Source organism: Chiloscyllium plagiosum, unplaced genomic scaffold (assembly GCF_037043375.1).
Source record: "Chiloscyllium plagiosum isolate Xiang-an unplaced genomic scaffold, Cpla_swu_hap1 HiC_scaffold_5, whole genome shotgun sequence".
Classification (NCBI taxonomy): Eukaryota; Metazoa; Chordata; class Chondrichthyes; order Orectolobiformes; family Hemiscylliidae; genus Chiloscyllium; species Chiloscyllium plagiosum.
The window spans coordinates 33,756,367-33,780,799 of NW_028270143.1; the positions used below are offsets into that span (position 1 = coordinate 33,756,367).

At 39.5% G+C, this 24,433-nt stretch overlaps 1 protein-coding gene across 1 annotated transcript; it reads left to right on the forward strand.

Annotated features, from left to right (window-relative positions):
* Positions 1–1,202: 1,202 nt before the first annotated feature.
* Positions 1,203–18,094, forward strand: polr1f (RNA polymerase I subunit F). Its single transcript, XM_043689775.2, has 4 exons — positions 1,203–1,437; positions 9,862–10,003; positions 11,533–11,735; positions 17,394–18,094. The coding sequence occupies exons 1-4, from the start codon at positions 1,208–1,210 to the stop codon at positions 17,800–17,802; spliced, it is 984 nt and encodes a 327-aa protein (XP_043545710.1). The 5' UTR covers positions 1,203–1,207; the 3' UTR covers positions 17,803–18,094.
* Positions 18,095–24,433: the final 6,339 nt, after the last annotated feature.

Sequence of the window (24,433 nt, forward strand, 5' to 3'; positions counted from 1 at the left end):
AATTGTATTTCTTATTTCCAACTTTACACTGACAAGAACTGTAATGTTGAACTTTTGACTTAAGTCTTTATTTTTCTGTTCTTTACCCAAGATTTTGTACCTAGGCATGTTGTACCTAAGATGGCGCTGTGAGTGGCATCATTGTAAATTTTTAACTGTATTCCTGCACCCCTGTACTTGAGTACATGTGACAATAAAACCTAATTCTAATTTTAAAAAGAGTGTACAAGCTGGAACTGTTCCCCTTGGAGAAGGCTGAAAGGTGATTTAACAGAAGCATTTAAAATCATGAGGTGTTCTGACAGAATAGGCAAAGAGCAACCCACTCTGTCTCCACTTTCTGGGTGCAGTATGGTCTGGTACAGTAACTGCTCTGTCCAGGATAGTAAGAAACTACAAAAGGTTGTATGTATAGCCCAGAGCATCACAGAAACCAACCTCCCATCTGTGGATTCCACTTGTACATCTCGCTGCCACAGAAAGGCTACCAACATCAACAGATACCCTTTCACCAGGTAATGCTCTCCTACAATCTCTTCGGTCTGGCAGAAGATAGAGGCTTGAACACATGCACTGGCAGCTTCAAGAACAGTGTCTTCCCTGCTGTTATTAGACTGCTGAATGGAGTCTCTAACTTCAAATAAAGTTGATCTAGATAATTTTAATTTTGCCTTGTGCACATCTGTGCAGTGCAACCTGTATTCCTCACTCTGTCCAAGTCTTTTTTCACGTCTTCTTCACTCCCTTGCTTACTGTGATCTGCCTGGACTGCTCGCAAACACAGCTTTACGTTGTGACAATGAATGAAAAGAAATCAGACGTCAAAATTCAGGGGACACAAACTTATGGCAACTGGTGAAGGAAACAATTAGGGCAAAAATTTTTATGCAGCTGTTAGGGTCTAGGATGCATTGCCTGAGGCAGAATAAAAGGGAATTTTATATTTTTATTAAAAGAAGTACAGGGTAAGTAGCATCCAGTAATTACAGAGGGCTAGCAGGAACGCACTGGATGGCCTCCTTCAGCACTGGAACTCTTCCAAATGGACAGAGAGTAAGATTGAATGTAATAACAAGTTGTCTAACTTGTCCAAAGACCTGAAGCTAATGTCTCTCTCTGACTGGAGACCAGCGTCACCTGGTGGCCAGAAACTCGCTTTACGACGGCACGGCGCGGCGCGCCTCCGCTTTACGGCAGCAACGGCAGCATGGCGAATGGTGGTCAGGAGGACGGTGCGGCCCCCCGGGGAGGAGGAGGCCAAGGACAAGGCCAGCAGCTCTCCTTCAGCCAGGCCTGCGCCCTTATCCAAAGCCCGTATTCGTGCCTGGTGCTGGACACCTGCCGGAGGCACATCACCCTGGCCCCGGTGTACCTGAAGCGGCAGAGATCCGGCATCGAGAAGCAGCTGCGGACGGAGTTACTGCGGTTCTCCGAGAGGTCAGCGCGGGGGCGGGGGCGGGGGGATGTGTGACGGTGACGTGGGGGAGGGGTGATGGGGGCACGTGCGGACGATATCGGGGTTCCCTGGCGGGGCATGCGTGAGGACAATGCGGAACGTGAGGCGGATGTGCGCGGGGGAGGGGGGTGTGGAGAGGCGTGAGGGGGATGTTAGAGGTTGAGGGGAATTTGGGGAATGGTGGCATTGGGGATGTGTGAGGATGGTGTGGGGGATGGCATGAGGGGGATATTGGAGTGGGCACAAGTGGGATATGGGGGGTTGAGGGGAATGCGGGAGATGTGAGGGGGTGGTGGTGTGAGATGGAATGTGAGGTTGTGGATGGGTTTTGGGGAAATTTGGGTGGAGGTTGAGGGGTGAGCGTGGGTATGAGGGCAATGGAAGGTGAATAGACATGGGAAGAGGTTGAGGGAGGAGTGTGGGGGAGTGAGAGCAATGGAGGGTGAGGGCATGTCAGAGAGCGATGAGGGAAAGTGAAGGGCAGTGAAAGGAAGAGGAGAAGCTGGAGAGAGGAATGGGTGAAGGAGTAGGAAAGTGTGGAAGAGGGAGGATTTGGGGTTTGGGAGATCACAGAAGATGGGAAAGACCTGTAGGAGAGTCAGAAGCCAGGAGACAGAGTGGGGAAATACAGGTCAAGGTGGGGTTAGTTTTTAAGAGGAGATTGTCAGATGGGGTGAGTTGGAATTGGGATGAGCAAAACCTGAGAGGTTTGGGAAGTTTAGAGTTGAATGTGAGTTGAGAGGAGAGGGGCAAAGAGGTGAGGTTATGGTTAAGTTGTGAGTTAGATTTGGTAGTGATAAGAGTATTTGGATATTCTGCTTAGGTTGTTTGCTGTTTTGGAGTGCTGATCCATGGAATTCTTTACTACAAAGGGCAAGTTGAATTTGGAATTTGTTTGTAAAGATGATGGGAATGCTGAATTGATTCTGTACGTTAAATCCTTGGACTAATGTGTGGAATTTAAACTTTGTTTTTAAAGAAAAGCTAAGTTTCTAATTGACTCTTACTAACCTTGAATTTGACATCCATTTTTGGATGAGACCCCAAGAAATAGAAGAAAAAGACCATAAAACCAGTCAAGCCTGCTCCACTAATTACCACAATCATTGCTGATCCAAAGCTTCAATCACAACTTCAACTCTATCGTTTGATTATAGAATCTTTTCAGTGCAGAATGAGGCCATTTGGCCAATTGAATCTGCACTGATCATCTGAAGAGCAGTCCACCCAGACACAGCCACACCCTATCCCCATAACTCTGTATTTTCCTTGACTAATCCACCTAATCTGCGCGTTCCTGGGCACTTTGTGGCAATTTGGCATGGCCTATCCACCTAAACTGCACATAAAGTCATAGAGATGAACGGAAACAGACCCTTGAGTCCAACTTGTCCATGCCAACCAGATATCCTAAATTAATCTAATCCTACTTGCCTGCACTTGGCCCATTGGTCTCCCTCCTATAGGAAGGATATTGTGAAACTTGAAAGGATTCTGGAAAGATTTACAAGGATGTTGCCAGGGTTGGAGGATTTGATCTAAAGGGAGAGGCTGAATAAGCTGGTGCTCTTTTCTCTGGAACGTCGGAGGCTGAGGGTGAACTTATAGACGTTTATAAAATCATGAGGGACATGTTAGGGTAAGTCGACAAGCTCTTTTCCCTGAGTTGGGGGGAGACCAGCATTAGAGGGCATAGGTTTAGGGTAAGAGGGGAAAGATTTAAAAGGGTCCTAAATGGCAATGTTTTCACACACAGGATGGTTCGTGTATGGAATCAGCTGACAGATAAAGTGATGGGGGCTGGTACAATTACAACATTTAAAAGGCATCTGGATGGCTATATTTGGACTGAGGGGGGAAACTGGAACATCCCTATGGAAACCCATGCAGACCAGGGGAGAATGTGCAAACTTCACACAGTCATCCAAGGCCAGAATTGAACCTGGGTGAGGCAGTAGTGCTAGCCTCTGAGCCACTGTGCTGTGATTCTGAGAGACCAGAATCCCATTGGGCCATTGAGTATATTCAATTCCAAATATAGAGGAACCTCGATTATCCGGCATTCAATTATCTGAATTTCGGATTATTCAAACAAGATTGCAAGGTCCCGATGCTTAGCTAATTATGTTGTCCAGCATTCGCTTATCTGACATTTGATTATCTGAACAAAATATTCCCTGCCCGTGTCCTTTGGATAATCGAGCTTCCTCTGTCGTCTGATTTCTGGTTGGCTCCGTGATATATTGTCACAAAAGTCACATATCCTGAATATTTAGTTCCCGACTTCGATCTCTTTGTAATCATGCAGCCATAAAGGCTACAAGTTCATATCCATTAACCTCTGTTTGTGCTGTTAACTATTTGTCCTGACTGTTTTAACGTGTAAACCAGTTAGCCCTTTGAACCATTTCTGTCAGTGAAATTGTGGCTGATCCTCTATTTCGCTGCCTTTCTGTGCTATCACTGTACGTGTTTTTAATTTGTAGACATTTTATCAATCCCAGCCTTGAGTATAATGAATGACTGAGCCTCCACAGCTGCCAACTTCTATAAGCTATTCTCCTTGCAATAAAGCCCTTGCAAAATAGTAATTGCCTTCTCAGTTGCTTGTTATACCTATATACTAGCTTGATCTATGTGCATGAACCCACAAAGGACCTTGTGTCACAGCATTCTGCTGTTGTGCTCCATTTAAGTAATGTTTTTGTCTCAACCAAGGGCAATGAAGGTGAAACCTTTTTTGTTAAATTTTAAAAAATGAATAATATTGCTGAATTTGTGAAATAGATGAGGCTGATCATGTATTTCAGAGAAGTATCAAAAGAAAAACCTGTATTGAATAGTCTTTCCAGTTAACCGACAAAGTTGTTGGAGACAAGCTGTTTTGTCCAGCCATTTGTGGACAAAAAACATCAAGGTCCATTATTCTGATACATTTCCAGCTATTGCATCACCTTGCAGTAGAAACTATGATAGGTGATAATGTTCCATTATTAACTTTTACGGCTTTCCCGTGTGTGCACAGCATGGGTCCCCAGTGTCTGAAATGCCTGATCCTTGTCACACAGCTGAAATCTGAACTGGTTAAAGTGCTTAAATGTATTAACCTGGGAATCTAAGTCAGTTACTTGTTGACCTCGAAAGGAGAGCAGGACATGCAAGCTGAGTTGGCAGCCTACTTTGGATAGTCCACATCTGTATCTAGGTTGTTAGCTGGAAAAAAGTCTAATTTTTGTCTACAAGATGGGAGGATGCTAACTGTGCAGGTGGGAGGATGTCTTTGGTGACAAAAGCTGTGTTCAATCTGTCACTTGCCCACTATGAGACACTGAACTGCTCAATAGCCAGCACTCCTCTGCTGGCTTCTCTGTCCCAGGCTTCCCTGGTTGTGTAAACATTCAGCCTCAGCAGGACCATCTCTGCAAGATGAATCAGTGACTTTATTGCAAATGGGACCTAAGAACGTCACCATGCACATGCAGATTCATTCAAGCTTAAATATCTGTCATTGATTTTTGATGTCACCTTGCCTAACTAGGCAGATGGATGTATTCAGTGCCCTCATCTTATTACATGGATTGAATCCAGCTGGCTGATGAACTGCATCAATGATGATGGGAATCTTCGGAAGAAGCTGAAATGAATCATCTACTTGGCACATCGACTAAAGATGCTTGTGGATGGTTCATCCTTGTCATGTATACTCTAAAGACTCATGTCCTCATTCTGGGGATCATAGGTAGTGTTTTGAAGGTGGCAGAACTTATTGACAATAATATGTGATCTTGGACTTCATAAATAGAAGCATTTAGCATAAAACACGGAAATGATGCTGAACCTATACTAAAGCGTGGTGACCAGAAGTTATGTTTTATAAAACTGTGAAGATCCTTGAGTGTTGAGTTAGATTTATCAGAATAGCTCGTGGGGTGAGAGATTTTAGTTCCAAGATTAGCTCGGAGAAACTGAGATTGTTCTGCTTGGTGTAAAGGCAGTTGAGAGGAATTTTGTAAGAAGTGCACAATATTATGACAGGTACAGATACAATGGACAAGAGGTTTGCATCAGCTGATGATATAAATGCCAAGATAGATGGATTTATGGACAGGAGTTGCAGAGGAATGTGAGCGTGTTTTTGCATAGTGACACCGATCTGGAATTTGCTGCCTGGCTATTCGAGGGCTCAACTTGTAGGGGTCACTATGCAAAATAGGAGAATGCCATTGGATTGCTCAAAAGAAACCTGGTATGCTCTTCATGGTCTCTTCCTGTGTCATAATTACCAAATGTCTTCTGAAATTTCAAATAAATAAGGTTCATTTTAAGAGACTATTACAGATTCCCGTGGAAATGAAGGCAAATTATTGACTTAATTAAAAATCTTTCTGACCAGTTGAGGGCATAGCACTAATGGTCAGGTATTCCAGCTACTCCTGGCTATCTTTATGTTTGTATCAGTTATGCCATTCACTATAGTAATGCTATTTAAAATTAAAAAAGGTGGGTTGGATACCTCCCAGCCAATTAGCATTTTGGTGCTTGTGTGGCTTATCAGCTTAAACCTGTGGAATTCAGGTTTAACTCCATATGGGCATAGACACATTATCTGAAGAATGCAAATGAAACAGAACTTTGTGCATTCATCGGGGATCATCCTTTCTGCTAAGCATAATATACAGGAAAGGTAATACAAGAACGTGAAGCAGCTAAAGAGGTTAGACTACTGCTTAGCCTTGGGCTTGACTTGACTTTCAGCATCCACAATTTCCTTCCTTTGTGCTAGATCAGATTTCAACAAATGGACTGTTTTCTCCAATTCCTTAAATTTTACTTGATGTCATGTGTGGTCGAAGGCTGGCCTGATGTGAAAGACATTGCTCCCATCTGAAATCTGCTGTTTTAACCATGTTTGGATCAAGGCTGAATTGATTTGAAGAGCATAATGATCCAGGTGGAAACCAAATTGGTTAGATTATTTGTGAGTGTGTACATTGACAGCACAGTCAATGTTAGCTTCCATCATATGACTGAGAGTTTTATAGACTGCTAATTGGCTGGAAGGTGCACCACCATCTTGGATAGGTGCCAGTGTGCTCGGTGTACTGGAACAGTGTGGCTTAATATACTGCATGTGGAGTACAACTCTTCAGTACTGCAGCCAAAATGATGTTGGGACCTATAGCCTTTGATGTATTCAGTGCCCTCATCTTATTACATGGATTGAATCCAGCTGGCTGATGAACTGCATCAATGATGATGGGAATCTTTGGAAGAAGCTGAAATGAATCATCTACTTGGCACATCAACTAAAGATGCTTGTGGATGGTTCATCCTTGTCATGTATACTCTAAAGACTCATGTCCTCTTTCTAGGGCTCATAGTTAGTGTTTTGAGGGTGGCAGAACTTATTGACAATAATATGGGATCTTGGATTTCATAAATAGAAGCATTTAGCATAAAGCACGGAAATGATGTTGAACCTATACTAAAGCATGGTGACCAGAAGTTGTATGTTTTATAAAACTGTGAAGATCCTTGAGTGTTGAGTTAGATTTATCAGAATAGTTTGTGGGGTGAGAGATTTTAGTTCCAAGATTAGCTCGGAGAAACTGAGATTGTTCTGCTTGGTGTAAAGGCAGTTGAGAGGAATTTTGTAAGAAGTGCACAATATTATGACATGTACAGATACAGTGGACAAGAAGCTTGCATCAGCTGATGATATAAATGCCAAGATAGATAGATTTATGGACAGGAGTTGCAGAGGAATGTGAGTGTGTTTTTGCATAGTGACACCGATCTGGAATTTGCTGCCTGGCTATTCGAGGGCTCAACTTGTAGGGGTCCAGAGATAAAATAGGAGAATGCCATTGGATTGCTCAAAAGAAACCTGGTATGCTCTTCATGGTCTCTTCCTGTGTCATAATTACCAAATGTCTTCTGAAATTTCAAATAAATAAGGTTCATTTTAAGAGACTGTTACAGATTCCCATGGAAATGAAGGCAAATTATTGACTTAATTAAAAACCTGGCTGACCAGTTGAGGGCATAGCACTAATGGTCAGGTATTCCAGCTGCTCTAATGGGCAATATGTGGCTACTGGAAACGTGTTGCTGGAAAAGCGCAGCAGGTCAGGCAGCATCCAGGGAACAGGAGAATCGACGTTTCGGGCATAAGCCCTTCTTCAGGAATGAGGAAAGTTTGTCCAGCAGGCTAAGATAAAAGGTAGAGAGGAGGGACTTGGGGGAGGGGCGTCGGAAATGTGATAGGTGGAAAGAGGTCAAGGTGAGGGTGATAGGTCAGACTGGGGTGGGGGCGGAGAGGTCGGGAAGAAGATCTCAGGTTAGGAAGGCGGTGCTGAATTTGATGGATTTGACTGAGACAGGGTGGGGGGAGGGGAAATGAGGAAACTGGTGAAATCCGAGTTCATCCCTTGTGGTTGGAGGGTTCCTAGCCGGAAGATGAGGCGTTCTTCCTCCAACCGTCGTTTTGTTGTGGTCTGGCGATGGAGGAGTCCAAAGACCTGCATATCCTTGGTGGAGTGGGAGGGGGAATTGAAATGGTGAGCTACAGGGTGGTTGGGTTGGTTGGTCCGGGTGTCCCAGAGGTGTTCTCTGAAACGCTCCGCAAGTAGCAAATATGTGGCTACTGTTGTTTAAGGATCTGTGTGGGGTTTCTGCTTAACTTAGATAATTGGATGGGAAAGCTACCGTGAAATTTGCTGACAACACAAAATATTGCAAGCAGTGTTGATGGAAGTGTAAGATTGCCAAAAAATATTGATCCATTCAGTTGATAGGCAAAACTAGTAAATGGATTTTATTGTGGATAATCAACTTTGGATTCATAAATAACCAAACAAGGCAAGTTCTAAATTATGAAAAACTCTCAACAGTGAGATTCAAAAGAGGCTTCGTGGGAGATGGGAGGTCCATGTCACTTTTGTTCAAATAGCTGCAGCTTAACTTCTGAATGGTAATGTTGTGTTCAAGGCACATTTCAGAGACTCGAACTTAATTTAGCTGTCTCTGTAGCAGAGTACAGAGGGAGGTACAGATATTTGGATAGGCTTTTGAAGAAACTAACTGGTCATTTGTTTCCCACATGATTGTGGGACCTTCTGCACAGATTGCCTGCAATAGCACCAATTCAAAAACACTTCATAAATGAAGGCCTCTAGAACATTGGATCATTGAAGGCACTGTCACTCTTTCTTCCAATGGTTTTGGAACTCGCTGTTGATTTTCCAGTTTGAAAATTTTGTTTAAAAAATCATGTATTGATTCTCTTCAGTGTAGACATCACACGCATATCTGCAGCTGGGAACAAAAAAACCCAAAGAGCTACAAGATTGCTCTTATGATCTGTGCTGCATATGTTATAATTAGATATAAAAGTAATTAAAAGGCAGTCATTTTATCTTGGATCCAGATAATTATTCATGATCACGAGTTTCAGTTTTGTGGTTTTTGATCTCATCTGGAATCCTTAATGAAATGATTGCCTGTAAGGAAACCCATGATTCCGTTCTTCACTCTATAATTCACATCAACTTTTAATTAGATGTGGCTTCATGAATAAAGACACAACTTGGTTTAATATTAAACTGTACCAAACACAAGATCCAGGTGTGATTCCCAGTCTCTTGAATAAATTGCTTTCATCAGAAAACAGGATGTTGTTACAGTTGGTCCCATGCTCCTAATCATGCAAGGGAAAGAAATAACATTACTGCAGAAGACTGGTATGCATGTTACAGGCTAACCAGTTATGCTGTTCACAGTCAAATGGTCTGGCTGCTCTGTGTCTCACCTCATGATGAGTGGTCACTTGAGTGAAATAACATAGACCTGCTGGTGCCTGAGAGTGCCTACTTTGCTCTTGGGAGTATGAAGAGAAAACAAAATCTTCTCGCTGGAGATCTCTCCTTTGAATCAGATGCAATATCTTGACCAGTAGGTACTTCCATGTATCCCATCCTTTTTCCTGAGGATGTTTTTAATGATCTGGCCAAAACAGGTGCAACTGTTTCACTTGGAAAAACTGAGAGAAAGCATCAGTTTGATGTGGGAACTGTATAATTTGTGGAATCCACTTAGCTAGCTTGCTCAGCATGTAATTCCGGTCTCGGCAAAACATTTTGTGATCATTGAAAGTAGATAATCTAAACTTTAAAATGTATCATGTATGCTGCATCTTCACTGATCCTTTTTGTACCATTTTAACAGTGATCCTATTACAATACATTCAGGTGGGGTTTACCTTTAGGTAAAATGCCTGTTTTATATTCCGTTTGGAATTTTACATCTTTTTAAAAAAGATGTTTTAGTAATAATTATTCTGCATTTATGTTCTTATCTTAAAAAAAAGTTAGAAGAATTGTGTAACCTCTTGATATATTTATTAGTCTGCAGGGTGTCCCAATTGCTTTCGATAAAGTCAGATTAATTGGTGAATTGGGTGACATCTATGATGACCAAGGATATATCCATCTCAATATTGAAGCAGACTTTGTTATCTTCAGGCCTAAAATTGGACAGAAGCTGATGGTAAGTTTAACTGGAAGGTAAATGTGAAAAAGGAACAATTTTCAGGCAATAAAAAAGCAGAAAGTCAGTAAAGTAGTGTGGATATAAGGGGTTTTAAGAAAAATGTAATTTAAATTTAGGAGTTAATTTTGGGGGAAAAGAAATGAAACTTAAGGAGCAAGGGAAAGATTGGCATGCAAGTAGGTTTTAAGAATAAACTGCCTTCAAAATTCTTTAATACTAAAGAAATGGGCAAACAACTGTTAAACTGCCATCAGATATTTGTTGTGAGAATACAAGTTTGAGAAAGAAATGGGTAGGGTTGTAGATGTTTGGGATGCTTGAGCACAGTTTTAGTTCTGTAGTGAGTAGCAGAATGAGACCTATTGAGATCAGCGATTGAGAGAATAAAATCCCAAACTTTTCTGCTTAAAGGCCTGCAGTTTTAAGATGGAACAACTGTTTCAAAGTCTTATCACTCAAATTATTTGTCTCCATCAGAGGATGAAGTCAGTTGATAAGAATACGTAACCATGCAGCTAATACAATAAAATCAAGGACTGAGTTTGACAAATGTTTTTTTTCTGTATTTGATTAAGCATATTTTATAATATTTTGTGAATTGCAGTTTGGTAGGTCAGTATATTATTGTAGTGCTCCAAGATGCTGGAGCAAAAAGAGCACCTGAATTTTGATTCAAAATTAATTTAATAGGTACTGTGCACCTAAAAGGAGGCAAAATTTGAGGCAAGTGCTGTGTTAATCTCACTTTCTTCTTAGAGTGACTGATTTGAAAGCACAGTTAAAAATATGTAAACTTTCGGCTGCCTTCACTTCTAATTTTGGAACATTGCTGGAAACTGTTTCCAAGGAGGTGAACAAAAGTCACTCAAAATTAAAATTGTATAAAGGAGAATTAGTTTTTTTGGAAAAGTTGGGCAACTATATGTGCGTTTTTATTTATGGCTTGCTCATTTTTCAGAATGTTAAATGGTATAGCTTTTGAGAGAATACTGTAAGAATTTTATAAGCTTGGAATAGTTACAAAAAAATGGGATGAGTGTTTTAGCTTTAGAAGGATTTGACAGGGGCAGTTACAGAGATGTAGTATTGCATTGGTGAATGCATGGGATCAGAAACTTAGCCAAAGGTGAATTCTTCATTCTCTCCATTCTTTAATTGGAGAAAATTGGCTCTCAACCATGGCTAGATCATGACATGTTGTTCAGTTTGTAAATATAGGTGTGTTTGTCTTAAAATGATAAAACAGAATGAGTTGTTGTGTATCATATATAGCCTTTCGTTTTTCTCAGGAATGACCACCTGGACCCAGTAATCTAGCCTATAGGCTTTCACAAACTTTGTCAAACTGTTGATGGTGCAGTGAGTGACTGTGTCTCTTTGAACAATAAATCAAAAGCATTTAACTGTTACTTAGAATGTGGGGCTTATAGTATATGTTCATATTTATCTATTTTAAAGTAATTACAGTTTTTGTCACTTCAATTTTAAATGCATGGCTAATAACTTTGTGTGTCAAACTTTTTCAGGGTATCGTAAATAAAGTTGCTCCAAGTCATCTTGGCTGTCTGGTACATGGGTGTTTTAATGCTTCAATACCCAAACCACACAAGGCAAATGGAACTTGGCCAGGTTTTGCAGTAACAGTGGGTGATAGCTTGAAATTTGAAGTTCTGCAGCTGGATGCTGATGTCGCTGGTGTACTGTGCATTCGAGGACAGTTGCATTTAAGGTACCGGTACTTATCACGAGATAAAAGTGTTACACATTTATGACTTTTGAATAGGGGTAGTTAATGATGTGGAGACTGGTACAATTTTAAACTGAGTTTTCAACTGCGCAGATTAGAGTTTGCATCTGGGAGTTATTATTTGGATCACTTGTTGGACTGTGATTCCTTTTGAGTGAAACTGGGAGAATGTCTCCTTTTTGCCATAGTTAATGACCTGATAACATCATTTCCACTTTTCAAAGTTTCAGTTTTCTGGAATTGCATTAGGTCATTAAGAAAAGAGAATGGATGTGTTTTTTGTTTTCTGCTGTGGAATTTTACTTTTTCCAGACAACTGCAATAATTTTATTATTAAGCTATTAAGAGTGATTATAATTTATCTACACAAAAAAAATATTTATCGTGTGATACTTCAAACATTACAAAGTACATTCACATCTTGCAGCTGCCATTGAATGTTTTCAGTGTTGTATTAACTCTGAGGCATTTAAAAGATTGTACAGATCAAGATAGCTGAATTTAAAAGCCTTCGTCACTTTCCTAATGAGAAGCAAAATACCATTAGTACTGAAAATCTGAAATAACAGAAGTACTGTGGTTAGGCAGAACCTGTAGAGGAAAAAAACAAAGGTGACATTTCAGGTTGAGGAGGAAGAGAGGAAGCAAAAGGGTTAAGTGTTGCTTTTCCTGTGCTTCCGTAGGAAGGAAGGTGTAGCAAGGAGATGTTGGGTGTGACTGGGGAGTGGACCAGGGTCACAGAGGGAATGGACCCTTCAAACTATTGAAGCAGAAGGGATGGGAAGTGGGAAATCCCATTGGAGGTAGTGGAAATGGAGTTTGTGTGTGCCGGGGGTGGGGGTGCAAAGAATTGAAAACAGAAGTAAATATACTTGATTTAATACTAATAAACGTTCCATGAACCAAAGTGCAAGTCATTTTCTCAGTGGAGTAATAAAAAACTTAGTTTACTGTATATTGTTAGTCCAAGCACAATGCGGAAGCGGGAGGAATAATATAAGAGGCATGGTGAAAGAAAATGTAGTCAAGGTGGCTGTGGGAGTCATTGGGCTTAGTGGATTGCTATACTAGTCAATTGTTTATCTCTAGAAATGGAAGCAAGTGGAGGAGGGATACAGAAGAGTATTGAAATTTAAATTTTAATTGAAATTTACGTCTCACGTTCACCTCTGTCTCCTACACTATTCCAATGAAAGAAGATGAAGTACATCACATCATCCTTTTATTCGGCACTTTGTAACCATCTGGCTGAACACTAAGTCCAACAATTTCAAATCATAACCTTCCCCTTCATTTGTTTTCAGAGACATTTGTTAGCAATGATTCTACTACTTCCACACACAGCAACTTGAGATCTATCTTTGATTTATTTTCAATTACTATTTCTTTATTTCCACATTTCTTATTATTGTCTTCTCCTCCTTTGCACTATCATCCTCACCTTACTTTTTATCCCCTTCCCCACTTTCCTAATCTGAGTATGTTGATCATTTTCGGTTTGCCATTAAGGATTTGTATATGTAACTGCTCTTTAAATTTCACGAGATGGCTTTATCTCTGCCACAAGGCAATCTAAAATGCTATGTTAACTATCAAAATCTTATGACAGGTTGTCAAGTTTTAACTTGCCAAGGTGAACCAAATGAATACGATGCAGTGAAAGGCATGTATTTACTATTTTTAATGTCCATAGCATGTCCTGAAGGGCTTTATAATCAATAAAGTACTTTTAAAGTTGAATTGTTGGAAATGGCACCAACCAATTTACAAAGTACTTCAAACTGTAATAGAATAACTAACTAGTTAATCTAGGGTGTAGCTTTGCTCGCTGAGCTGTAGGTTTGATATCCAGATGTTTCATTACCTGGCTAGGTATCATCAGTGGCGACCTCCAAGTGAAGCAAAGCTGTTGTCTCCTGCTTTCTATTTATATGTTTGCCCTGGATGGGGTTCCTGTGGTTTGTGGTGATGTCATTTCCTGTTTGTTTTCTGAGGGGTTGATAGATATATCTAGATCTATGTGTTTGTTTATGGAGTTGTGGTTGGAGTGCCAGGCCTCTAGGAATTCTCTGGCATGTCTTTGCTTAGCCTGTCCCAGGATAGATGTGTTCTCCCAGTCAAATTGATGGTTTTTTTAATTCGTGTGTAGGGCTACGAGGGAGAGAGGGTCGTGTCTTTTTGTGGCTAGCTGGTGTTCGTGTATCCTGGTGGCTAGCTTTCTTCCTGTTTGTCCTACGTAGTGTTTGTGGCAGTCCTTGCATGGAATTGTGTAGATGACGTTGGTTTTTTCCATGGGTTGTACTGGGTCTTTTAAGTTTGTTAGTTTTGTTTGAGAGCGTTGGTGGGTTTGTGTGCTACTAGGATTCCGAGGGGTCTTAGTAGTCTGGCTGTCATTTCTAAAACTACTTTGATGTATGGTAAGGTGGTTAGGGTTTCTGGCTGTGTTCGGTCTGCTTGTCGTGGTTTGTTCTTGAGGAATCTGCGGACTGTATTTTTTGAGTATCCGTTCTTCTTGAATACGTTGTGTAGGTGGTTCTCCTCTGTTTTCCGAAGTTCGTCTGTGCTGCAGTGTGTGGTGGCTCGTTGGAATAGTGTTCTGATACAGCTTTGTTTGTGTGTGTTGGGATGGTTGCTTGTGTAGTTAAGTATTTGGTCAGTGTTTGTCAGTTTTCTGTATACGCAGGTTTGTAGTTCTCCGTTGTCCTTTCTTTTGACTGTGACGTCCAGGAATGCGAGTTTGTTGTCAGTTTCTTCCTCCTTGGTGAACTTTATGCCTGTGAGGGTGTTGTTGATGATGTTAAATGTCTCTTCTATTTTGTTTCGTTTTGTGATGACAAAGGTGTCATCTACGTAGCGGACCGAGATTTTTGGTTTGGTTGGTAGGGCTGTTTGTTCTAGTCTTTGCATTACCACTTCTGCTGTGAATCCTGATAGCGGAGAACCCATGGGTTGTCCCATAGTTAATCTGCTGTGTTCCTTAAGGAATAAGGTTGACAAAGTGAAGAATCATTTTGAAAGGTGTCTTGGAATCATTTCTGTTGAGTAATGATATTGAAGATATCCTAGTCGGAGAATATTAACTCTGATGGTTAGCTGTGTACTAGAGGTTGTGATTGTTAGCAAGTTTCTATCATTATTGGTGGATGTTATGCAGTACTACATCTGGTGATGGTAGGAAGAAAATGAAAGCAGTGTCTTTACCTTAAAAGTTCTCATCACTCTTTTCACCTCCTTGCACTCTGTTGTTCCTTTCTATCTCTATCATCTCCACCAACTCCACAGCTCTTCAAAGTGTTTGCAATCCTAATTCTGGCATAATTTTGTGTCTTCTCAATCATAATTGCCCACTGTTGATGGCTGTGCCATTCATATGGTTTGGTCCCAAACTCTGAAAATCTGTCTCTGCTTCTCTTGTTCCTCCTTTAAGGTGTTTCTTAAAATCTATCTCTTTGCCAAGCTTTTTGTCAATCTGCCTAGTATTATCTTCTGTTGCTTGGTCTCATACTTAAATTAACAGTACTCTTGTGAAATGCTTTAGGATCTTTTTTAACATCACTCAGTTTTGTGTGCATGTAATTTGTTGTTGAATAAGTCATGCTGAGTCTCACGTTTGTTCTGTCATTCATTTAAAGCATTGTTGATTTGATTTTGGCCTCTCATCGACTTCCCTACCTCTGGTTCCCTACCTCTTGGCAGTCTTTTGCAATCTATTCTGTCCAGACCCTGAATAATCTTGAATATTTTTAACAAATTTCTTCTCAAATTTCCTTTCTATGAGGAGAATCGTTCTAGCTTCATTCATGTAACAATATAACGGAAATTATTCGTAAATTTGTTCTGCACAAATACCATCACAGCCTCTGTAAAATGCACTACCCAGAATTTGACCTAATTCTCCAGTTGGAAGGTGAGCCAGTTTTGTCAAGGTTCGTCTTAACCTCCTTGCTTTTGTTTTCTATGCCACTATTTCTAAAACTAAGGATCTTGATGGTATATTACATTTCTCTCAATGTGTTCTTCTACTTCAGTAATTTATACACACATACACCCAGGTCCTTTGGCTCCTCCATTCCCTTCAGAATTGCATAACTTATTTTATACTGCCTCTCCTCTTCCTACTACAATGAATTGAATGTCCCATTCCACCAGCTGTTCTGTGTTCTTTGGAAATTTAGCACTATCCTCATTGTTCCCAACACTTCTAAGTGTTTAGTCATTGTAAATTTTGAAATTGTACTCTCCACATCCAAATCTGGGTCATGGATCAGGGAAAATGATTCTACATGCGGAGCCCTTTGGGAAATCCACTATACATCTTCTAGCAGTTAAACAAAAATGCAACAAGATTTGTTAAAGATGATTTGCCTTTAAAGTGATTGTTAAGTTTGGCCTAGATTTATTTCTTTTAAAAATTTTCCCACCACTGAGATTAAATTTATTAATATTTTTTGAAAAGGATACAACATTTGCAATTCTCCAGTCCTGATACAACTCCTATATCTGAGGAAGACTAGAAAACTATGGCACGAGCTTCCAGATTTCTTTCACCATTCAGGGAGCTCTGGTTTTGTTTCTTCTATTTTCGTTGAAATGAATGTACCTTGGCTGCAGCTGAAGTATCTCTAGTTTGAGCAAACATTTTGGTTATCATGTACAAGAACATCTAGTAACCTCAATACTGTAGCATTCTGTAGTCTCCCTCCATTTCTTGTTTAGCTTGTTCTTCCTACCAAAATGGATAACAACTAACTTTCCACATTATACTTCATTTGCCATATTTTTGCCCAACCATATCACCTGCATGTATTCTGTACACTTTCTATCTTAGACAAATGTGTCCCCCACCAAATTCTGTATAGTTAATGACGCTGTGCTCCTTCTTCCAAGTTAATAACAATGCAGTTTACATTGAGATTCAATGTATATTAAAAGCTCTAAGATACACTGACCAGGGTTGAAGTATTATATTGGTTATACTACAATACTAGTAATGTAGAAAGCACAGTTTGACAATTTTAGTTCTTTTATTTTAAAGAATTACAGTTCTTACCACAAACTGTGGCCATGAAGCTGTAATGTTGTTATAAAAGTCCAGCTGATCTGTCAATGACTCAGACCTATGCATTTGGCTCTCAACTGCCCTCTGAAGTTGTACCAAACGATACTTGGTTCAAGAAGCAGTTCCTCTACCAAGTTCTTAGTGCTTATTAATATGGGCAGTAAGTGCTGGCTTTGCATCCAGAGAATGAATTTAATAAGAAACAAACTCACTTTTATTTCCACTGCCAGTGGGGAAAGGTTGGACTGTGAAGGATTTGGATATTTGGCAATCTGTTATAAGCTGGACAGAAAAAGATTTCTAACATAATGCTAGAAAGTTCATGACCCAAGTTTAAAAATAGATTCAATCTGTAATGCTGTAGATTTGTTATTGGTTCAGTTGCTTACCAGTTTAACATACAGAAACCATTATTGTTGATTTACTCAGGCTACCTATTTAATTCAAGAGTACTCAAAATGTACATGTGCCCTATGCTCATCATGAGAACAACTTTTTGACATGTGACTGAGTTACCAAGAAACAACAATGTTTACTGTGAGCTATTTGTCTACTTTACTGGTTTGTTACTTTATGCCCAGGTTGCAGGCAACATGTGTGGATTCTGAAGGATCACTTCAAGATAATACTGGAGAACAAAATGATGGGATAGTACGGAAAAAGAAAAAGAAAAAGAAAAAGAAGAAAGATGAAACATGTGACGGAGAAGTTGAAGAGACTCTGAATTATGAGATTTCAGACAAGAATTGCCATGAAGATCAAATGGGAAGCACTGAAGTAATTTTAGACAGTAAGAAACACAAAAAGAAAAAGCGGAAGACAGCAGAACTAGACGCAGACACTGAAACCCATGGGCGGGATGACAGTGATTATTTCAGTGACAAAGCAGTTAAGAAAAAGAAAAGAAAATTGTCTGTGGATGATTCAGAACTTTCTGGTTACGCGCAAAAAGCAAAATGCAAAAAGAAAAATGTTGAAAAATATATTTAACTGTATATGTAGTTCAAATATTCCTTGAATATTGCCTTGCAGATGATTTGCTTACTCTGCATTTTTACTTTGCGATTCACTTATTGTATTTTTGGGGGGCATATTCTGAAGAATGTATAAACTTCTACAAAAAGTATTGATTTTTGTTGCTTCAGTGATGTTTGTGTTACAAATGAATGAGCATTTGGCTCATGCTCCAAGGATGGAGTGAAATGTAAAAGGAATTATCTAATGAAATTTTTATAGTTATTGGTTTCTTAATGACATTATTAAATAGCAGCTGTGTATACTTCTGGTGCTGCTGCAAATTGCATTATTTCCACATTTTACAATTATCTAAATGCTGTTCGAACTTTGTGGTCTGCAAAAACATTTTTAAATTAATTTTTTTACCATCCATACATCAGATTCCTCTTTGAAAGTTCACTCTAAGGATCTTTTGTTGCTAGCAACTTTTGATATTCAGTAGATCTATCTAATCATTCTAAACCAACTACAACATTGAACAGAACAGCTTGTCAGTATTAAAATACCTAATTGCTGGCAAATGCAGAAGACTGGCACAGTTCTTTCTGCATTTCTACTTTTTAAACTTGCTCTTAATTGCGAGTTAAGATTTTAATTAGTAATTTTTTTCTCTGCTCTATACATTAAGGGTGAAACCATATCAGTGCGAATTGCATGATTGTGACCTAATCCTCACTTTTTACATTTATGAATTTTTAAATTTTGAGTAAAGTCAATGTTGAATAGCTGTTTCCAGTCTGAGTAATCATGAACTGGATGATTTTTGCTCAGTTAGAGACAAAAGCAAGAATCACTTGCAATTTTTTAGCTATGGATCAGATGGAAATATCATGTGTTTTATTTTTCTGTATTAATGGTAACAGCCAGTTAGCTGACACTCATTATTAGTGCTATTTTCACTGCTGCTTACAGCATTTGTGGGACCCTAGTTTTCACTCAAACTGGAGACAAGGTGTTTGCATGCACTGGCTGACAAGTAATTGATTGGTCTATGGGCTAATGACTAGTTATTAATGACAAAGGCTTTTACCTACCAACAGCTGTAATTGACTTTCAGATAGCTGAACAGATTGAGACTGTGAATGTTTTGGAGGAAATAGAGCTGTTTTGCTCTGTAGTAAAAAGCACCTCAAACCAGAATATAGAAATTTTATCCTCAGCAGTTGCAGTAAACTGGGGCTCTTAACCAAAAAGCCAGAGATTTTATAAGTATGAGCAACCCTAGTTCAGGGTACATTCTACAGGGTAAGTAAATGATTCTCAATCTCCAGATATAAAGGACAGAATGGGCCCAAAAAAAATCTTAGCAAACCCTGTGAAGAGGGATAATTGAACTGCCCTGTCCCTCTGCCTATAATGCCATGCTTTTGCATCTGTGTGTAGAGATGAAATTTCTAAGTTTTAATATGGTAGCTTTATGCCAATAGTTTACAATTACAATCCTGTTAGAATCTGTTATTTGTAATAAGTAATAACTTTTAAGTACAGAAACCTGCTCCGTGCTTTCTGTCTGTCTTGGTCTGAAAGGCAAGTAAATTTGGTCATTCCGAAAATCTTTAACATTGAATTTTTTGTGATGACTCTAGGCAGGAGGATTTGATTTCCAGTGTGCTACCCAGTGAGATATACCATAGAATTAATGTGCTGTAGGAAAAAAAATGAACAATACTGTGGCCAGTATATTCTTATATAGTGTTAAATGTATTGTGGCAGTTACAATGTTAAGTATGGTGTGATATTTTCCAGTGTTCTTATATTGACACTGTAAACACATATGTGTCAACCATTGCACTTTGCCAGTATTGTAATGCATTTACTGCTGTACTCAAAACCAAAGATTTAGTGATATTATTTGTTTCTCATGCATGAGAGAGACAAATGACCACAAGTGAAAATTATGTATCTCAATTATGGCTTAAACTTATGAATGATTTGTTTTGGAGGAGGTGGTGATGCAGTGGTTAGTGTAATTGAGTTATGCATCCAGATACCCAGACTATATTTTGGAAACATGGCTTCAAATACCACCGTGACATCTAGGATTTAAATTTGATAAATAAAAACATGGAATTGAAAGCTGGCCTTAGTAATGATGACTACGAAACTATAAATTGTTGCGAAATCTAATCCAGTTCACTAATGTTCCTTGGGGAAGGAACTTTGCAGTCCTTATTCAATCTGGCCCGTATGTAATTCCAAGCACACAGCAATCTAGTTAATCCTTAACTGCCCTCTGAAATGGCTTAACAAGCCACTCTGTTCAAAGTCTGCAGGAATGGGCAGCAAGTACTTATCTTGTCAGTGATACCCATGCACCATGAAATAATTAGTGTAAGTATCGAAGTCAAATCAGCCATAAGTTACTGCAATTTTCAAATGGAAAAGATGTTTGACCTGTAAAAAAATATATGCATTGCTGTGACTTTTTTTTGCTGTTAGGCTACACACCTTTTTCATAAACTGATTGTGTTAATGTATTGAATAGAGTTGTGTACAGGAATGCAAGTTTAATCTTGAGGTGGTCTTTACCCCAGCTGTACTTTATCGCTGCAGAGATTTTGCATTACATTGACACTAATTTATTCCTTAGCTTTCAGAGTAACTGCTGTACTTCAGTTCTTTATTACATCTGCATTTGTTTGGCAGATGTTGGCACTAGATACAAAGTTTGACCATGTCATTTAAATTCTGTCTCCTTGCCCAAATGAAAACTAATGAATTTTACTTCAAACGAACAGCAACTGGACTGCTCATCAGTTGAACAAACGTGGATATAAATGAACAGCAGTTCTTAACAGGCTAGCAGGGCGTTAAAGGCAATAAAGGAGTTTATCTCTCCTCTTACGGAAAGGAAGGAATACATTTAAGGTAATTGCAATGAACAAGTATGAGTGAAGCTCAAAATTCTCATGGCTCTATTTTTCTGATGATGCTATCTTCCATTCTAGTGCTTCCAATATATCTTTGGTTTTACTTAAGAGGATCCATCTCCTTGGTGGTTGAAAGAACTCTTCACTGCTTACAACATTCCATTGAACTACCACAATATCTCTTTCTCATGGCACCGATTATCTTAAGTGCTGGAGATGCTGTTTAATATTCTCAGTTAGGGTCCCATAACACTCCTTCCACATGGTTTATTTTTATTTCTTTTTAATATACTGTATTTATTATTTACTGTGCAATCTCTGCAATGCATGGAAGAATGAACGTAAATTGACCATTTTTGTGCAACAGGTCTATGCAGTCCAAATGTGACTTCATGCTACAGTTTTCTTATAATAAATTCCTTATCCAACTGCTGCCTATCTGTTTTCTACACTCTTCCAGTGAATAAGCTTGAGGGGTAGTATCTCATTTTTCATTCAGCAAATTGTTCCAGCCTTTTGAATGCAATCCTTGAAGCTTAACAATCTGGCCGTGGAAGACAAGATAACTGGATTCTATTTGCACTTGTATTTGTTCTATATGTTCTGTGGAGTTGAACTCACCTTTGAATTCAGCAATTGCAATTTCTGACTTGTCCCCAGTGTTTTCAGGGCATAGGGTTCCAGCTGTCTCTGGAATGGCCTGAGACTATCAGAAGCAGTTTTGATTTCCCAATAGCCAAAGAAAGGTTCCCAGGAGATTGGTACATTTCTGCTTGCTTGTTTTCCAATATCTTGCCGATAAGTTTCTGTGGTTTGGTAATTACACGCTTTATTTCTTTTTCCTGTCCACTTGGCCTGAGAGAGTTTTACCCAGTCCCTGCCTTGTGAATGTGTTACCAAATTGCTGGACTGAGAACGGGAGCAACAAACACCATTCAACAGTAAGATGATTGGGGATGGGCAGGCAGCTTGCTGGAAGTGTAAATGGCAAATGTGAAATCCGAAGCTGAAATCAGGGCACTGCGGCTGGCTGGTGTGGTCTTGGTGGATTAGACTTGTGCTTTATCACAGTGCAGCAAATTTGAAATACTGCTTCTCTATCAGAGAATTGTTAGAGTGCAGAAGGCCATTTGGCCCACCTTGTGTGCCATGCCTTTCAGAGCATTTTAAATTAGTGTTTCTCTCCTAACTTTTTCTGTAGCTTTGCAGATTTGTTTCTACTTAATACTCTCTGTTGTTTTCATTGAACTTGCCTCCACTATACTTCCAGGTAGTGAATTCCTTAATCTAGCTACTCTTTATACTGCACCCACCTTACTGTCTAGTCTTAACCAAATCAGGTCTGAGCTGAAACCTTCTGCTGTATCTTCTTTCTCCAGTACTGTAATATTATCTTTAACCAAAAATGCCATCACTTTTTTCTTCCTTTCAGAACCATAGAATCACACAGCATAGAAGCGCTGTGGTCTGTCAAGTCTAACCATCAAAATTATGCAGGATCTATACTATTCCCACTTTCTAGCACTAGGCCCAAAGCCTTGAATGTTATGACTTTTCTCATGCTCATCAAGTAATTTTTAAAGGTTAAGAGATTTCCCAACACAGTTACCCTCCCTGGCAGTGCATTCCAGACACCCATGAACAATGAACTCTGGCTGTTCACTGTCCCTCAAAACACTGTCCTGCAGCCACTCACATCCCAAATCCTGGCACTAGAGAAGCAGCAAGCCACCCCGAGTCACATTAACAGTGCAGAAACATTCGTCTGTTCCCTTATTAATACTGATCTTCCACTCTTCCTTCTATCAAACTGGGTAATCTATGGTGCTATGGGCTTGTCTCTTGCTGCACTCTGCCAAGAATGATCTCCAAAATGGAAAACCAGATATTGAACAGTGCCTGTGGGGACTTCTGCACAACCTTTCTTGAACTGCCTGGTAGTCATCCATTCTGCTTGCCTCCAACTTCCAGTGTGGTAACCTCTCTGAGCACACTACTCATAGAGTGTTCTCACTCAGATGTACCTGAGTGATTTTTGCTGTTTGAGTTCTAAAACTCAAAGCTTCATACACATAGGCTCATCTGCGTCACAAGAAGTCCATATGTGAAGTACTTTACATGTGCTACAAATCTGCTTAGCTGAGCTGCCCTGCCATACCTTACTTTTAATTTCCTTGTATTGCACAATTGTCCACTTTTCCATTTAACCTCTTTCTGTCTGTAACAGTCTTATTCCAACACCCACATCTTTTTCCTTCCATGGGAGCAAGTTTGCTGGATACTGAATGCAAAGGAAAATGTATTGCCTATATTTAAAGAGGAAAACAATGTATCATTGACAATTCATGGATCCTTCATTGTTGCTCCAACCCAACAAAGTAAACAAGAATAACAGCATGAGGGAGAGTAGAAGAGTATGAAATTAAAAACCAAAAGACAATTCAGCTGCTATGAGAAAGTGAGGACTGGAGACCCGAGCCGAAGAGTGTGGTGTTGGAAAAGTACAGCCAGTTATGCAGCATCCAAGGAGCAGGCGAGTTGACGTTTCGGGAATCAATTCAATTACTTTGTTGGGTTGGAGTAACAGTGAAGGATCCACGGATGGCCCATGCTGTGTTGTTTTCCTCTTTAAATATAGGCAATATATTTTCCTTTACATTCAGTATTCTGAAGGAGGGCTGTTAACTCTCCAGCTCCTCCGATGCTGCCTGACCTGCTGTGCTTTTCCAGCACCACACTCTTCAATTCATATGTGTAATTGTGGGAGAAACCTTCCAAGCTGTTTATCTAATCTGCTACACAGTCCCATTATTTTAAATTTATCTTTCTGATGTTTCTGATTTATGACCATGGTTTTAATTATGTTTCTTAATTTAAAAAAAAACCCTTTGTCATTGATTAACATTGAAAGGTAATTGCTCACACATTCTTTAAACCAGGAATATCCCAACATGGAGCGACATAGAGCCTTCCTACCTTTAAAATGTGACCCACGAGATCAAGCAACCTGATCCAATTGGCATGTGCTCTGAAGAGTTAGAAGCCATTGGAGCAACTATTGCCTCATTGGCAAAATACTTTTTATCAGACCACCAAGTAGCTATTAATATTAGCAACTTGAAATGGCTACAGATTAACAAAACATCACTGGATTTTATGTAAAGTGTAAATTTTGAGGATGAACTCTGTAGCTTTCTCAGTTCATTGCTTTACCTGTTGGAGAACATGGTTTTTTTTTGAGTTATGAGGCAAAATTTGATTCCATCTGCAGAAGGATGTTGCGTCTCAAAAAGCTGCTTGTCAATTGGCCAGTGCTGAGGCTACAAGTAGAACAAAGAGCTGGTGTTCAACAATAGACTCCTATGCTTTATCTGAGAGTTCAGGCATCCATTAGCCTGTTGAACAATTGCACCCAAGCATTACTACTTCATGTTTTTCTCTTTGGTCTTTTTTCAATTTATCACTTTATTTACACAAGATAGAGTGCTTTCTGTTTCTGTTATTGTTGCTTTAACACTTCAATGGTACCTTATGAGGCTATAGCAAAAGCAAAAACTTTTCAAATTATAAAATAATTACTTATAAAGCTTTGATTTCACACAAAATTATTATTAATGTTTGCTGTGTGCTGAGTGCATGTTGGCACTGTTGGCATGGAAGTGCGGTAGCTTAGCATGAGGTGCAATGGGTTATGGGTGGATTGGGATACATTGACATAGACAGCACGGAGTGTG

Excerpts from the sequence above, each read along its gene's own strand:
- polr1f (XM_043689775.2), top strand. The coding sequence starts at position 1,208 with ATGGCGAATGGTGGTCAGGAGGACGGTGCGGCCCCCCGGGGAGGAGGA. Across the intron at positions 1,438-9,861 it reads TTACTGCGGTTCTCCGAGAG|TCTGCAGGGTGTCCCAATTG; the intron begins GTCAGCGCGGGG and ends TATATTTATTAG. Across the intron at positions 10,004-11,532 it reads AAATTGGACAGAAGCTGATG|GGTATCGTAAATAAAGTTGC; the intron begins GTAAGTTTAACT and ends AAACTTTTTCAG.